Genomic DNA, 16,735 nt, shown 5'->3' with positions numbered 1-16,735 from the left:
GACAAACTGAAAATAAATCAAGTATGAAACTGTGAGATGAGAATGGTTACACAAGTAATTGCCTCCCCCATTAACCTTAGTACTTTAATGCACTAAATATAATGGTGTACAATTTAGTTTAACAGTAGCTGATTAACTTTCAGACTTAAGATGTAGATGTCCGAGAGGAATGCATCTGCAGTCTTTACAAATGGGTTGTCCTGTCGTCAGGCAGCCCTTCGGTCGGCCGGATTCCAAAGTCTGGGTCTGGCTTCGGCTGGTGTCGCACTTCACCCGACGTCATTGCGGCAGTTATTCGGGTATAAAGGCATCAGCCGACGCCATTTTCCTCAGTGTTTCTTGCCCCAGATGCCAGGTGCCCTCTTGGATGGCTAAATTTGGATAAATGCCAAAGTTTCCAAATAGTAGAGAGCAAACACACAATATAAGCATGTATGTACATATATACAAACAAATACACCATAATAGATCCCCCCCAAGCTAGCTGAAGATTGTTAAGTACCCTAGGAGTACCTCAGAGGGGAAGGAGGGTGGGTAATCCTGACTGCAGATGCATTCCTCTCGGACATCTACATTTATGGTAGGTACAAAACTGTACTATGTCCTTCAAGGATGCATCTGCAGTCTTTACAAATGGGTAGAATACCATAGCTAAACTAGGGGAGGAGGAAATGAGAATAGATTATGGTGTAGTCAGGATCCCTTGCAAAACAGCAGTGGCAAAACCAGCACGGGATCTAGAGTATAGAGGTAAGTTATAATGCTTGGCAAATGTATGCAAGGAGGTCCACGTAGCAGCCTCTATAATGTCCTTGGTAGCCACTCCTCGTAAGAAAGCTGTGGTAGTGGCTGTAGCCCTTGTGGAGTGAGGCCTGATGTTCTCTGGAGTTTTCTTTCCATGGTAGGAGTAACAAAATCTAATGCAATTTCCTATCCATTTGGAAATTGTCTGCTTAGAAATTGGTTTTCCTTCCTTTCCTGTTGCATATGCTACCAGAAGCTGGTCAGTTTTTCTATTGTTTTTTGTCCTGTCCAGATAGTAGCGTAATTGTCGGTGTACATCCAAGGTATGCAAGAGCTTTTCTCCCCTGTTCTGTGGGTTGGGGAAGAATGTAGGAAGGTGGATAGCCTGATTTAAAGAGACTCTGGATACCACCTTAGGCATAAATGTAGGATTTGTTCTCATGGACACTCTATCTTGATGGAAGATCAGGAAGGGTTGTACTGCCATTAAGGCCTGTAGTTCAGAGACCCTTCTTGCTGAAGTTATTACCAGCAGGAAAGCAGTCTTCCAGGACAAGTATTGTAATTCTGCTGTAGCTGCTGGTTCGAAAGGAGGTAGAGTCAGTTTTTCTAGCACAAAGTTCAAGTCCCATGCTGGCAATGGAGGTTTCCTGGGAGGTTTTACATTTTTAATTCCTCTCAGAAACTGTCTGAGCAGAGGGATGCGAGAAGACAGGAGGATCCAAGCTGTATTCTGCTGAAATAGCTGATGCATGTATCTTGATGGAAGAATAGGACAGGCCTGTATGGAAGAGCTCCGCCAAGTACTCCAGGATGTTGGCTATGTTCACCAGTGTCACATCTTGCCCCTTTGCAGTACTCCAGATGAGATATCTTTTCCATTTTGCTGCATAATTCTTTCTTGTTGAAGGTCTACGAGCCTCCAGGATTATGTCTTTAACCCTTTGGGATAAATTTGGGTTAATTGCTGTTATGTAATGCTCCAGGCAGTTAGCTGCAGAGTTTTTAGGTTTGGATGCAGGATGTTGTAGTCGTTCTGTGTTAGCAGTAATGGGATCAGGGGCAGTGTCCATATTTGTTCCCGGGACATGTTCCTCAGCAGTGGATACCAATGTTGTCTTGGCCAGTCTGGGGCTATCAGAATGATCCTCGGACGTTCCTCTTTGATCTTGAGAAGCACCTTGTGCATCAAAGGAAGTGGTGGGAATGCGTATGCTGTCAGGCTTTTCCAACTGAAAGATAGGGAGTCCACCTTCCAAGCAAGTGGGTGGTAAGTCCTTGTGCAGAATTTCTTCAACTGGTAATTGACTCGGGATGCAAACAAGTCTATTTGTGGTAATCCCCATTCCCTTGTGATGGTTTTGAAGATGTCCGGATGCAGCATCCATTCGTGGGCATCTGTTGTAGTTCTGCTTAATATGTCTGCTAGAATGTTTTCCTTCCCTGGTACATAAATTGCCTGTAACTGAATGTTGTAGCTCAGAGTCACATCCCATAGGTCCAGTGCCAGCCGGCATAGAGGGTATGAGTGTGTGCCTCCCTGTTTGTTGATGTACCACATAACTGTGGTGTTGTCTGTCCTTATCATCAACTGGCCTTCTTGGAGAAAAGGTCTGAATGCCTGGATTGCCAATTTTACTGCCATCATTTCTTTTAGATTTATGTGCAGATGCAGCTGGTCTTGAGTCCATAGGCCTTGAATGCACTTGCCCATCATGTGTGCCCCCCAACCGAGGTCTGAGGCATCTGTCATGATGGTTTGCCTTGGTTGACTTTTGCAGAAGGGCAATCCTGTGTTTGATTGACAGGCCTGAGCCCACCATAGGAACTCTTGCTTCAGGCATGGGATCATTGGAATTTTGGTTTCTAGGCTGTGCTTGTGCTGAGACCACAAATTCTTTAGGTACCACTGTAGCTTTCTCATATGCAGCCTGGCATGAGGGACCAGTATTATGCAGGATGCCATGAAGCCTAGAGCTTGTAGCACTTTTCTTGCAGTTAGATGGCTCTGCTTTGTTAATGCCAAGAAGTAGAGAGGAAGTTGCTCTTTCTTTTCTGCAGTTAGAAATGCCATTTGTTTTGATGTGTCCAGTTCTGCACCCAGAAAGGTTATTCTTTGGGATGGAATCAGCCTTGACTTTTTTGTATTGACTGTATATCCCAGAGCTTGCAGCAGGTAGATGACTCTTTGTAAGTCTTCTGTTAGTTTGTTTTTGTTGTCCGCTTGTATCAGGCAGTCGTCCAGGTAGGGATAGATTTGAATCCCCTGAAGTCTGCAATGAGCGATTACTGATGCCAGGCATTTCGTGAACACTCTGGGCAGTAGATAAGCCAAAGGGCAATGCTGAGAATTGATAATGCTCTGATCCTGCAAGAAATCTGAGGTATCTTCTGCAAATTGGTCTTATGGGGACGTGCAGGTATGCCTCCTTGAGATCTAGAGTTACCAGCCAAGACTCCTTGCCCAGCATGGGAAGAAGCTGCTGTAGGGTCAGCATTTTGAATTTTGGAACAATGAGGAATGTATTTAAAGCGGACAGGTCTAGAATAGGCCTCCATTTGTTTTCTTTTCTTGGTACCAGGAAGAGTCTGGAGTAAAATCCCTTCCCTTGCTCCATAGATGGTACCTTTTCCACAGCTCTCATTCTTAATAATTGAGATATTTGTTTTAGAGCTTCTGCCCTTTGAGTAGGTGGTAGGTTTGACATTCCTCTCTTTCCTGGTAGAGTATGGAAATGGAACCTGTAACCTTTGTCTATAGTTTGCAAAATCCATTTTTCTCTTGTAATGCAGTGCCAGCTTCTTGAAAATAATGTTAACTTTCCGCCTAAGGGTGCTTCTAGTTGTTCCCTGGTAGGCGGTGCCACCGCCAAGTCACTGTGATTGAGTTGTTGTAGTGGTAGTGGCTGTATCCGTGCCTCGTTGGTTGTTACCCTGCCACTGGCGACCCCTGTAGGCACCCCTGGATTGGTTTCTGCCTCTAGAGCGCCTATTCCTGCCTCTTTGTGCCTTAGAGGAGTCCGGAAAGGACCAATTCTTGGAGGGCCAGTTCCTGCTAAACCTTGGAGGTTGAACTTGTAAGAAATCTTTCACTGTTTGCACAGATTTTGCTTTCTCTTCCATCTTTTTTAGTACCTGCTGTGCGGGGGCACCAAATAAATTGACCTTGTCCATAGGTGCATCCAAAAGCTTAGATTTGACATGGTCTGGTAATGCCTGTTCTTTCAACCATGCATGCCTCCTGATAACTGTGCCAGTCATGGCTGATCTAAAGGAAGCCTCCAGTGCATCATAGCCACATTTTAAAGAATGGTTACTAACCTGCTGTATGTTATGTACCATTTCTTGAATATACTTTTTATCTAAAGATTCTTCAGAGGACAGCTTTTTAGTCAACTGGTCAAGCATAAACTCTTGATATTGAATCATATGAAATTGGCAGTTCAAAGCTCTAGCTGACAAAGTAGCAGAGGTGTAAACTTTTTTACTCCATCTCTCTAAGGACCTGGATTCCCTTTCAGAGGGGAGGGGTTTTTTAGAAGAAGTAGCTGCTACAGCTTTAGGGCCCTGGGAGATAGTCTCTGGATCTGCAAAAGGAGCCTTATATAAGTGGTGATGAGTGTCTGGGACCCTGTAGTACCTATCGGGCTTAGCAGGAGCCGGAGGTAAAGTATCAGGAGCAGTGCAAGCATCATTAAATGCATCATCAACAACAGATAGAACTGGAGGTATAGCTAAAGGCCTATGCTGTGGCAAATGTAGAAAGGTCCGAAGCCTTTTTCTAGAGTCTGAGAAATCTTGGCCCTGCCACTGAAATTGTTCCCTCATAGCATGCAAGGTTTCCCCAAAGGAAAATTCCTCAGGAGGAGAGGCTGAAGGGATGGACTCCTCAGCATCAGAGTCTTCGTAAGGAGAATAAGAAGCCTCAGGAGGGTCTGTATGTTCTGAGTCATCAGAGGAATCATCTGTGGATACTGGCTCAGGGGGCACTGCTCTAGGCCTCTTTTCTGGAGGAGGGAGAGAGGCCCTGTCTGGATGAGGCTGGGCTCCACAAATTAAAGAGATGAGATCCTCTGCCAAAGAAAGCATATGGGAGCTGGTGCTGGGCCTGTGAGAGGGGGGCTTGGCAGGCACAGGTTTTGATGCTTTGGCTGCTTTAGCCCTGGCAAAGGCCTTAATAGACATAGCTGGAGGAGGCCTAGCAGCTCCACGTGCAGGGGTAGAAATATCCAGGGGAATGGTGTCTGATAAATCCTGTGAAATCGCAACAGAAGGTTGGATTTCAGAAGCCGTTTCTACCAGGTTAGAAGAGGCCTCGGTAGAAGGCAAGTTATCGGCTGAAGAAAGAACCGCTTGCTCGGTTTCGGCCGAAACAGACACTCGTGGTTTGCTTAACCGCGGTTTCGACCGAAACCGCGGACCGCGAGTGTCGGTCCTTTTCTTTGCGTTTTTTGGTTATTTGCATAGTCGGAGGATCCGACGGCATAATGTAGGCAAAATTGGAGCCAAAAATCTGTTCAGCAAATTCCGAGCGACGTCTAAGCGTCCGTCGGTTAAAAGAAGCATAGGCTAGACAAGCTGCTACGTCGTGGTCTGGGCCTAAACAATGTATGCAATAGGAGTGGAAATCTTTATGAGGTATTTGTTTCCCACAAGATAAACAGTTATTAACTTTCTCTGACATCGGCTGAGGCAAGAAAGAGTCCCCAACGGGGTACTTAGCTTTATAGAAGTCTTCGAAGTAGTATTCGGTAGTAGTAATCTCTGGATCTGACCGACCGGCACTTGCGAACAGCTTCTGCTTCGGGCGCCACGCGGCAAGAAAGACTGAGGAAAATGGCGTCGGCTGATGCCTTTATACCCGAATAACTGCCGCAATGACGTCGGGTGAAGTGCGACACCAGCCGAAGCCAGACCCAGACTTTGGAATCCGGCCGACCGAAGGGCTGCCTGACGACAGGACAACCCATTTGTAAAGACTGCAGATGCATCCTTGAAGAACATCCACACTGAGTATAAGGAAACTAATTGGATTATTACCCTCAGAGCTGATAGGGTGAGCGGGCTGAATGAAAGAGCCTCTATAAAACCCCTACTTAGGAAATGGAGGATTCAGAAGTGAGTTAGGACTTGCATATTTTTTTTAATATATTCATTTTATGAATATTTTATTAATATCTTACTTCTTGCTTGCATATGTTGTATTTATACGTTTACATATTTGTATTCTTATGTTCGTTTTATATATATGTGTGAAGGGTATGAGTTCTCTTCTGCTTGTTCCTTTAAGAACCTTAATTTGTTTAGACACATTTTTGTGATTGGTTCAATGCTTTTTGAATTTTTAAAAAAGGATCTTCTTTTACTTCATGTTGTATGGTCTGAAGAAGCTTGTTAGCGAAAGCGCTTACCGTTTTGTGGTTTTGTAATAAAAGGTTTTTATGCTTATATACTTCTTGGAACTGCCTGGTTGCTTCGCTGCGATTTTTACAGTATTTACTGAAGATAAAACAAAGCTCACAATGGTAAACTGTATACTCGTACATTAATTGATTCAGCAATATCTATACTTAATAAATTGAAGTGTTTAAGTGTGTGGAAGGAAAGATTCTGCTACGGCAGCCAAGGATATGCAAGGAAAAAAGTAAATAATACTATAAAAATTGAGAAAACAGGAAGCTCCCGATTACTGCAGTGGATAGTAAGCAAAAATGTTTTTAGTCTCCTTAGTTTTATACACAAGGTCAGGCATAGTTGCACCAACAGAGGAGAAATTGTGGAAAATTATACAGTTGACATAATGTCAACTTGATGGAACTCTCTCAGTAACTTCATGGTCAGACCCCTACTCAAAGGGTTTGTTTTTAAACAAATGCAGAAATATGGGACACACTACTTAACTCACCTTGTAACACTGCATGCTTTATTTTGTTGTAGTTCTCTCTCTCTATCTGACTTGCTATCTTCAGACAACTCTCATCACTATATATGTGAGTAATCTTACTGCACTGTTGCTTTAGGATATGTTTATATTACTGCTATTTTAGTATTACAACATTCATGCATTTATACAGTTACATTTGCAACACTTGGACTTTCAATTAATACATCATGTACCCATGTACTATTTGTTGTCATATGTGTGTGTGCATGCATGCACGCAATGGCAGACTAATAAATCCTCAAAGCTTATTTCAAAGTAGAGGCAAGAGTAAGCCTGCAGACTGAAAAGAAAATACATACGCTGACAAGATTCACCATGTCTTACACTAAGAAAGACTGCTCATCAGAGAGAAGCTTTACTATTGCTGAAAGCACTCCTATTGAGGAAACAGAATGACTACTGTTAAAAAGGGAAACATTATTTCTTATAACTTTTGACAAAACTTGTTTTAGTAGAAGTGTGTCTGAATGCCTAATGCTTTTCATTTGTTTCTCTCTCTCCTTCTCACAGTAAAGGACTCTGACATTTAGGGAGGGTGGGAAAGAAGGGAAGAGAATGTTTCTGGTGGAGACTATTTGCAGTTTGGACTAGATTTCAGTATGCTGGCAATGATGATTTGACAAAGGTGGTCTTAAAGTAAAACTTCTGCCATTTAGTGCTTTTGACCTATACACATCATGTTATATACATGCAACTTACTTGGGAAGATGAGGCAACTAAAAGTTCTCTCACTTCCCGCTCAGAAAGGGAAAATAATGAGTTAATGAAAGGGAAAAGAGGACTTGGTGGATGAGAGCAAAACAAACTGAGCAAAATGGTGAACTATACCCAGAAAACTACTGCTATACTGTACTGCAAGAACACCTGCAGGACGGATGACATAAAAAGCAGATTCAAAAACAGAGCCAGACTCATGTGAGCTTCAAATCACATAAGCACACATGCAAAGCATCCCCGCCCCCCACAAAAATGAGTACGACACAGAAGGATAAAGCCCTAAATGTGTCCCAACTGACCCATGCTCAACTAGCAGGACAAACGTTGGAAGACAGAAGGAAGCAGCCGATGCTGGCTCCTCCAAAAGATGGGTGAAAAGATACCTGCTCACCCATCGAGAGAGAGGTGGGCAGTCTGGTTAGCTGCACTGATGCTACTTGCAGGAATGCGAGTGTAGTATTGGCAGCATAGTGTCTAGTGTCCTAAAAATGTTAGCAGTGTGCTTCTTGGTCAAGAGGTTGTTTACGTGAAGAGTGCAAGCTTGTAAGATGCCAAAAGGGAATAGGCCAGTCCACACGATCTGGAGACTGGCTTGCTCCTCAGCCCTTGACTTACACCTCCAATAAGAAATTAATGCACCAAAGGGCTTTCCCCTAATAGAGAAATAAACGACAACTAGATGCAGAAAGAGGAGCACCATGGCTGACCTTGCAGACTAGCAAAAGAAAAAAAATGCAAAGCTTAAACTTACACAAGTACTAAACTCCAAAGTTACAGACATGTACAGAAAGAGGAAAACAAAGTGCTACAAACATTAATTTACAAAAATTACTTCCGAGTTAATGCACACAAATTTACCTTGGGCTTGGAGTGAACAGTAAAACTTAGTAGTCCATGGTATATTTGAAGTGTGGATGGATAACTCCATGTTGTCAGGTCTTGTTTTCTTAGTAAGGTTGCCAAACAGGATATAATCTAGAATGTTGAAAAAAAAAAAGCGAGAAACACAATTCTCTAGGTATCAAAGAAACAGAGCAAGTTATTTTTATTTTTAACCGTTTCATACTACAACATCACAACATCATTTTAAGTGACAAGATACAGAGATTTAGTATTTCAAATCACTACTATGTAGCAAGTCAAAAGCTGTAAAGCTTCAGAAAAACTAATACAAACAATACTGCACCAGCAAAGTTGCAATTAAGTACAAAATGGGCTGCTCTGCAGGAATCTGCCCATTTAAAACAAATTCTTTATCAGTACCACCTTTTTATTATTTTAAGTAAGCCTCAAAATGTTCTTTAAAACAGTACTATGCATACATGTCAACTTCTAAGTGGTAGAAATTGTAACAACGCCAAAAGTAATGGAGGAACAGCACAAAATCAGGGACACGTTTTCAATATTTCTCTTATAAAACTTAGGCAATTTCTAGAATAGACTTTTTGCCTTGGCATGCATTTTCTGAAGGAGAGGCCAAAACTCAAACTTCTCATTATTTTGACCAATAATATGAAGCAAAAACCTGAGAGTTCTGCAAAAATCAGGACAGTTGAGAGGTACAGCAGTTTAAACAAAACAATTTGACAAGTCAGGCTTTGCAACAGGTTACAAAATGTATTAGTTCATTACAATTTTAGCAATAGATCACAAAAATACCACAACTAGTTTAGCCTGAAATATCAGTACTGATTAAAAAACATGTACGAACATATCCCACAACAGCAGCAAAAGTTTTGAGGAAAACAGAATTCTGGATCAATCATGTATTCATAACATTATACATGCAAACAACTAAGCATATAAAGCGCAGCCATGTGTTTATCATGTTGATATCAACTACTCTAAAAATACAAACTGCAGGAAAAAAAAAAAAAAAAAAAGACGCCTGACGATGCGTTTCTTGGACTAAATCCTTAAAAAAGCTTGGCAGGTTACAATACCTGCATTAAGCAGTCCACATTTCCCTTTAAAAGTACCCAGGTGCAAGCCCTGCTCCTCCATGACTATATTAATGTTTTCTGATGTCTGCTACCATGGATTCTGGGGAAGTACACAGCCCCTTCCTCCTCATACACATGCCCCACACAACTATGCCTTCAGCTTGGTTTCAAGACAGAAATTCGCTACACAAGTGATACATACTCAAAAATCCAATCACTTAACATCGAGCTGAAACTTGTGCAAGTAAAACTTGATGCGATACATCGGAAGCATTTTTGCAGAAGGACTTAATCCACACCCCCCTTGTTACTTATACATTGCAACTTCATTTCTCTCAGAATTTTCCTAGCTACCTCACTCTCTACACATCTGCTTATCTGCCTTAGCGCACAAGAATATCAATCACTAATGTGTCAGATTTAATACCCCCTTCAATTTATGGCATTAATAATTTTCAATATATCCTACACAGCCACGTATTTTGTACTCTGCTTGCCCTGGCACTGCATTCATTTATCTGTCAAACAATTTAACCTCATCCTTAATACATTGCTGTTTAAGACTAAATAAAACAGTTGTGTTTTTATTTTTCTACACATGTTGTAGCACTGGTTACTGGTTATTGTACCTTAATATATTCATTTTAGTCCTTTATTTATCTTGCTTGCACGGTTATACTCCTAAATGTGCATGAGGAGCTTTTTCTCCTCTGGTCTTCATTGAAAATCTACCCTCAAGCCCACTACAACAACCTTGTCAACACAAGACAAAAAAATTAAGCCTCATGTAACTGGCTCCAGGTACCCCATTTACAAGAATGCTCATGTTGGGATGTACTCCTGCACAAAAATTTTTGAGTCATGCAAAAAAATATTCATCGAAACAGCAGTCACTTAATTGACCTGTGACTTCTGTATTATATAATCAAATGGGTTAAATTTTAGACCAACACTACTTGCAAGACCTGGCTGAACTCTTAGGCAGCAAGATCATTGTACAGCTGCAATGAAAAAGGAAATGGTAGTAGCCTGTACAACTTAGAGGTTCAGCTTTTCATGAGGACACAGCAAAGAGTGCAACTCCAACTAAAATTTCAGTTGGACATTGAGAGACAAGAGACAGCATAACAATATTTTCACATCAAGGCTTGTGTTATATCTTGCGTGTTCAGCAAAGGAATAAATCTGAAGTTGTCACTTAAATCTGTTCCATACATCCAATATACTTTCACAGATTGAAGAAACGACCTTAAGCATTAAAAAAAGCACTTGTCCTCAAGTAGAAAGATGACATATGTTACTTTCACAGATTGCAGAAACGACCTTAAGCATTAAAAAAGCACTTGTCCTCAAGTAGAAAGATGACATATGTTTAGCTGAAATAATTGATCATGAAGACAATGACAAGTGATTGAAATCTGTAAAGTAAAACTGGTTCCTACAGACACAAAGGTAAACTAGCAAGGGAATGCAAGGCACTTTAAACCAAAGAATCTACTTCAAAAACTGTTTTACAGCAAAAGTAGAATAAAATGGAAAACAAGTGAACTTGCAGTAAATAGGTCATTTCAAAAATCACGGTCTGTAGTTACTGTAAAATGCATGGAAAGGGGGCAAACAGGAGGTTCTATTCTCCCAGTGTGACAAAAAAATGCTCTCATTATGAAATATAGGTTTTTTTTGCTTTTTTTAAATTTTTTTGAAACTAAGTTTTATATGCTCCTTGTTAAAAAAGATACCAGGCATAAGCCTTACAATCTGCCATACTATAAAAATGGGAAATGATAGTGAGATAACTGTGCCTTTCTGTTGTGGGAGCAGGGTGCTGTTCAAGGGTCAAGGAAATCCCTGAGCTACAGACGATCGATTAGAAATCAATTTGCCCTTTCTGTTTTTAATTTTTCCTTGGATTAGTGTGGGCTAAGTAATAGCAGAAAAGACTGTATCACAAACAGAAAGCACTGTTCGGTATTCTATGGTGTAATATTTGATGTTTAAAACACTACAAACTGACAGTTTAGATGGGAGGTAAACAGATTTTTAAGACCACCAGCAAAATTTCATGATCATTAGAAACACCTGTCAGTCTGTCAATCCTTAACATTGACAGGCTCAGCTAAATTACCACCATCCCTTTAAAACTGGTGTGAATTTTAAAGTGAAAAGACTACCACAAGCCTTGGATCCTGAAAAATAGGCTCCTCAGGTAAAGTTCAAGGAACAGATTACGAGTTTCTAGTCGGAGTTAAGAAAGGGCAGTTCTTGACTCCTAAATATTTAAAAGAATCTACCACGGACATTGCTTCAAGTATTGAACGAATTTGGAAGAAAATTCTTGGGAAATTCTCTGGTTCCACTGATACCACTTTAGCTTTCCAGTATAACATCGGACACCTGATACAATGAGTAGTAAAGCAACTATTAAACTCATTTTTAAGAAAGGATTTTTGCTTTAAGTCAGCTGCACAAATAAAGCTTATGATGTGTTGAATCCTGCCAACAAGGAGTAATAACTGCATGCTACTGTATTCAGGAGAGCCAATATTAAATTCACCACACCAAAAAGGTTAAGATCTAATTTGTTTCAGGTGCTAGGTCAGATTTAAACACAAGCTATAAAAACGAAGTGTCTCACTAAAATTCATTTTTCCCCCATTTATTATAGTTGTATTACAACTTGGTACATGAAAGTTTCCACAAATTAATATCCTATTAATAAATGCATTGAAACTGAATAAAAACAAATTTAAAGTTATAGTACAACACCACCTTTCCCTACCACCATACGGCCTCGTTCTCTGTTAACACTTAAACAGGGCATCTGGAGTTTCTCACAGCCAAGGTTCTCACCATCTCTAAATATGGTCCTGCTCAGGTGGATGTAAGCACTCTTTACTCAAAGCAGACAGTGATTTAGATTTCATAGAAACTCAGTCTGATTCGGGGTCATCATCCAAGTTAGATACAACCGTCGAATAGACATGTAAACAATGCAGCTTGGCATTCACTAAGATAATACTACAAGTGAAACATTCAAAGAAAGTTTAAGCTATGGACCTTTACTTTTATCTATGTTGAACTATGACAATCACTGTAACCATGTTAAACTCGATTCACTTAATGGGGTAACTGCTGTATGCTGCCAACATAAACGTAAATTCTGCTGAATAAAAAGAATTTAACAGTTTTTAGATCTCATCCTACAAAAACAGCAGGACAAAATTCAGATCAACGTGAACTTTAATAGATGAGGTCTTGGGACAATTATCTGTACTGTAAATGATTGCTAGGCAGGGGGAAAATTTACGGAGACCTTTTCAAGTCTGGTATTATAACTTATAAAATCAAGGAGAACATGAACAAAGGATGGGTTTTCAAGAATACAGGAAACTGGAAATGTAAAGCTTTTTTTTTTAAATTATCAACTTCAACAAGAAAACTGAAGCTCTGCTTCTACCCTGCTCAATGGGATATTCAGCCTATCAAGGAAAAAAGAATCTAAGAAATTAGAAGTTATGTACTCACCATAACGTTCCATCTGAGTAGGTGTATTCATTTGTCTGCAACCTGTGGGTTATGGATCCGATATCGGATCCGAACCGGCATGGTTTTCCAGCTATGGATCCGAGCTCTCAGCTCCTCCCCTCACCCATAATGCCCTGCTCTCCCTACATGACCTCAGATCGAGTTTGCCATCAATAAAAATACCCTAGAAAGGGTAACATAATATGCAGGAAACTGACAAGGCCAGGGGGATAGGAGGGCGGGATGGTTGCAGACAAATGAATACACCTACTCAGATGGAACGTTATGGTGAGTACATAACTTCTAAATTTGAAGTAGGAGATTCATTTGTCTGCAACCTGTGGGACAGAGTCCCCAGCTATCTGAATCTTGGGCGGCCATCATGGAAGGATATTCCGGAGCACCGCGGAGCCAAAGGATGCTCTACCTCTAGATGTAATATCCAACTTGTAGTGGGAAATAAAGGTATGAGATGAAGCCCAAGTGGCTGCTGAACAAATATCATCCAGAGGAATCCTAGCTTTAAAGGCCGCTGAAGTAGAAACTGACCGGGTTGAATGGGCATGTACTCCCTCCGGTGCGGGCCTTCCAGAAGCTTGATAAGCCAATAAGATGCACTGCGAAATCCAGCGTGATAAGGAGACTTTGGAAATTGGTTTACCCAAATTGAATTTAGCAAAGGAAATAAACAACTGGTCGGATTGCCTATGACCAGCTGTCCTGTTCAGATAAAATCGAAGTTGCCTGTGAACATCTAAGGAATGTAGCTTGTATTCACCTTTGTTTTGATATTTAGGAAAGAAAACAGGGAGGCTAATGGATTGATTAATATTTGCTTCAGAAGCTACCTTAGGAAGAAAGGACGGGTTGGTCCTGAGGTATACACGGTCCGGATGAAAGACCAAGTAAGGAGGCTTGATGGATAAGGCTTGAAGTTCTGAAACTCTCTTGGCCGAGGTAATGGCTACTAAAATGGCCGTCTTGAAAGATAAAAATTTCAGATCTACCGTAGCCGCAGGTTCGAAGGGGGGAGCGGTCAAGGCCTGAAGAACCAATGAAAGGTCCCAAGGAGGAACCACTTGCTTTACAGGGGGTCTGAGGAGAAAAGTACCTTTTAGGAAGATCTTACACAATTTGGCAGACATCAGTGGACTGGAGTCTTGACCAATATGATAGTGAGAAATTGCCGCAAGTTGCACTATGACCTTGGAACTGCTAGCACCATCATTAAAAAGAGTGGTTAGGAAGTCAAGCACCAGAGGAAGGGTAACTGTGAAGGGGTCTAGACCTTGCCGCTCCACCCAAATGGAGAACCGTTTCCACTTGCTGCGGTAAACTTTCCTGGTAGATGGTTTATGAGCCGCTACCAGGATGGCCTTAACTGGAGACGAAATACCGGGAGTCCTGATTAGGAGTGGAACTGGAGCAGCCAAGCAGTTAGCTTCAGGTTGTCCAGATTCGGGGTTGATAGATGGGACGGGTGAGATCAGATCCGGAATGGGATCTAGAATCCAAGGAGGATTCACTGACTGAGACCTTAGGAAAGGGAACCAGATCTGTCGAGGCCAGAATTGGGCAATGAGAATCATTCTGCACCCCAACCGAGAGGCTTTCTGAAGAACTTGGAGCATCAGAGGCAAAGGGGGGTAAGCATAAAGAAGACCGGGGGGCCAAGCATGCACCAGAGCGTCTCTTGGGGGATCTCCGGGAGGAGGGATTAGAGCGAAAAAAACTGTCGCACTTGGTGTTTGAGGGAGACGCAAAAAGATCGCAACAAGGAGTTCCCCACCGTGTGAAGATGCGTTTCGCTACCTGAGCATTGAGAGACCACTCGTAAGGGGAGAGAATGGTGCGACTGAGTTTGTCCGCAAGGATGTTGGACCGACCCGGAATATGCGTTGCGATGAGAAAGCGGTTGGTGGAGATTGCCCATTCCCACACTCTCATGGCTTCTCGACAAAGAGGGTAAGACCTGGTTCCCCCCCTGTTTGTTGATGTACCAGACGACAGACATGTTGTCCGACTGAATTGCAATAGTTCCCAAGGGAAGAAAGGCCTGTAGTGCTTGCAATGCTAGGAGCACTGCTCTCATCTCTAGAACATTGATATGCAGTAAGGTCTCTGAATCGTTCCACGTGCCTTGGACCGTCCGGCCTGCAAAATGCCCCCCCACCCGAGGCGGGAGGCGTCCGTGGTCACCGTGGCAAGAGGGGGAGAAGCACAAAAGGGGCGGCCTCCGTGGAGATCTTGTGAGTGGAGCCACCACAGGAGGGACCGCTTGCAAGCCTTGCTGATCGCAATGGGATGATGCATAGGAAGAGCAAGATAAGACCACTGAACTAGGAGCGTCCATTGAAGGACCCGCATATTGAACCTGGCGAGAGGAAGAAGAGCTATCGCTGCTGCCATGGACCCTAGAGCCCTCAGGACAAACTCCGCCGGAACTGAGCTGGAGTGGAGGATGGCCCGCACCTGGAGCTGCAGATTCTGAATTCTGTCCGCAGTGAGGAAGGCTCTTAATTGTCTCGTGTCTAACCTGGCACCTATAAAATCTATGAATTGCGTAGGGGCTAGGTTGGACTTTTCTGCATTTATTGTGATGCCCAGACGGGGAGATAGATGGAGAAAGGAATCTCGCGCCAATAACAGTAGATGCCTTGTTGGGGCGGTGAGGAGCCAGTCGTCCAGGTAAGGGAAGACCTGTACCCCCTGAAGCCTCAGGTGGGCCGCTACCACTGCTAATACCTTGGTGAACACCCTGGGGGCTGTGGTGAGACCAAAGGGAAGGACCCTGGATTGGTAGTGACTGGCTCCCAGCCGGAAGCGAAGAAACCTCTTGGAGCATCTGTCCATTAGAATGTGGTAGTACGCATCCTTGAGGTCTATAGAGCACATCCAGTGATTTTCTCCCAGAACGGGGAGAATGGACTGCAAGTTAACCATTCGGAACTTCTCCTTGGGAACTGCCAGGTTCACGAGTGAAAGGTCTAATATTGGTCTTAGATCCCCAGTCTTTTTTGGCACTAAAAAGAACCTGGAGTAGAACCCTGATCCGATCTGGTCTGGGGGGACGGGCTGGATGGCTCTTCTTCAGCAGATGGCCAATTTCTGCTAAAGCGGCCTCCCACTGACCGGGTGGAACGTCGGGGAGGGACTTCAATTTTGGGATGTGATGAAATGGAATGCGGTATCCTCTGGATATGATGCGGAGGACCCAGCGGTCTGATGTTATGGACTCCCATGCCGCTAGGTGCTCCGAAAAACGCCCCCCGACTGCCTCCAGAGTGAAGCAGCCGGGCAACCCTTCAGGGCTGCTGTGCGGGCCGTTCAGAGAAAGGTTCTCTGGACCCAAAGTTCCTGGGAGCCCCTCTGCCCCTGGGGCGGCGTCCTCCCTGTCCTCCTCTGCCACGGAAGGACTGGTTGTCCGGAGCGGGTTGGGACTGCTGCGACTTCCGGAACCACATCTTCTTCTGGCCCTTTTGGTTCCTAGAATAGGGCCTCTGGGGCACAGAGAAGCAGATTCCGACGGCAGACAGCATCTTCCCGTCCTTCTCGCTCTGGGTCAAAGTATCGCGAACAGTTTTGCCAAAAAGGGCAGAACCATCGAAGGGAGCGTTCGCGAATGATGCCTTGAAGGGCTCTGTGAAATCGCAATGGCGGAGCCAGGCCTGACGTCTAGTAACTAGGCCTGTCCCTGCGGCTCTAGCGGCTCCCTCCGTAGCATGCGACAGTAACCGCATAGAGGTATTAGTCACAGACCTGAGAGTGGCCATACGGGTGGAGTGCAACAGTTTGTCCTCCTCCGACATGGACTCTGGGGGGGGGGGTGCAGCGTATTCCTTGATAAGATCGTGCTGCATCC

At 43.2% G+C, this 16,735-nt stretch overlaps 1 protein-coding gene across 1 annotated transcript in view; it reads right to left on the bottom strand.

Moving 5' to 3' along the window:
- Positions 1 to 16,735, bottom strand: part of RRP12 (ribosomal RNA processing 12 homolog) — a 1,805,151-nt gene that overhangs the window by 1,556,415 nt on the left and 232,001 nt on the right. The window contains exon 8 of the mRNA XM_044056239.1: positions 8,264 to 8,380. Coding sequence (XP_043912174.1) covers positions 8,264 to 8,380 — 117 coding nt within the window. The remainder of the gene's footprint in view (positions 1 to 8,263; positions 8,381 to 16,735) is intronic.

Source organism: Protopterus annectens, chromosome 14.part0, assembly GCF_019279795.1.
Source record: "Protopterus annectens isolate FY-2018-M chromosome 14.part0, PAN1.0, whole genome shotgun sequence".
Taxonomy (NCBI): Eukaryota; Metazoa; Chordata; order Ceratodontiformes; family Protopteridae; genus Protopterus; species Protopterus annectens.
Note: the sequence above shows the minus strand (reverse complement) of the source record. Positions and strands in the feature narration are given on the sequence as shown.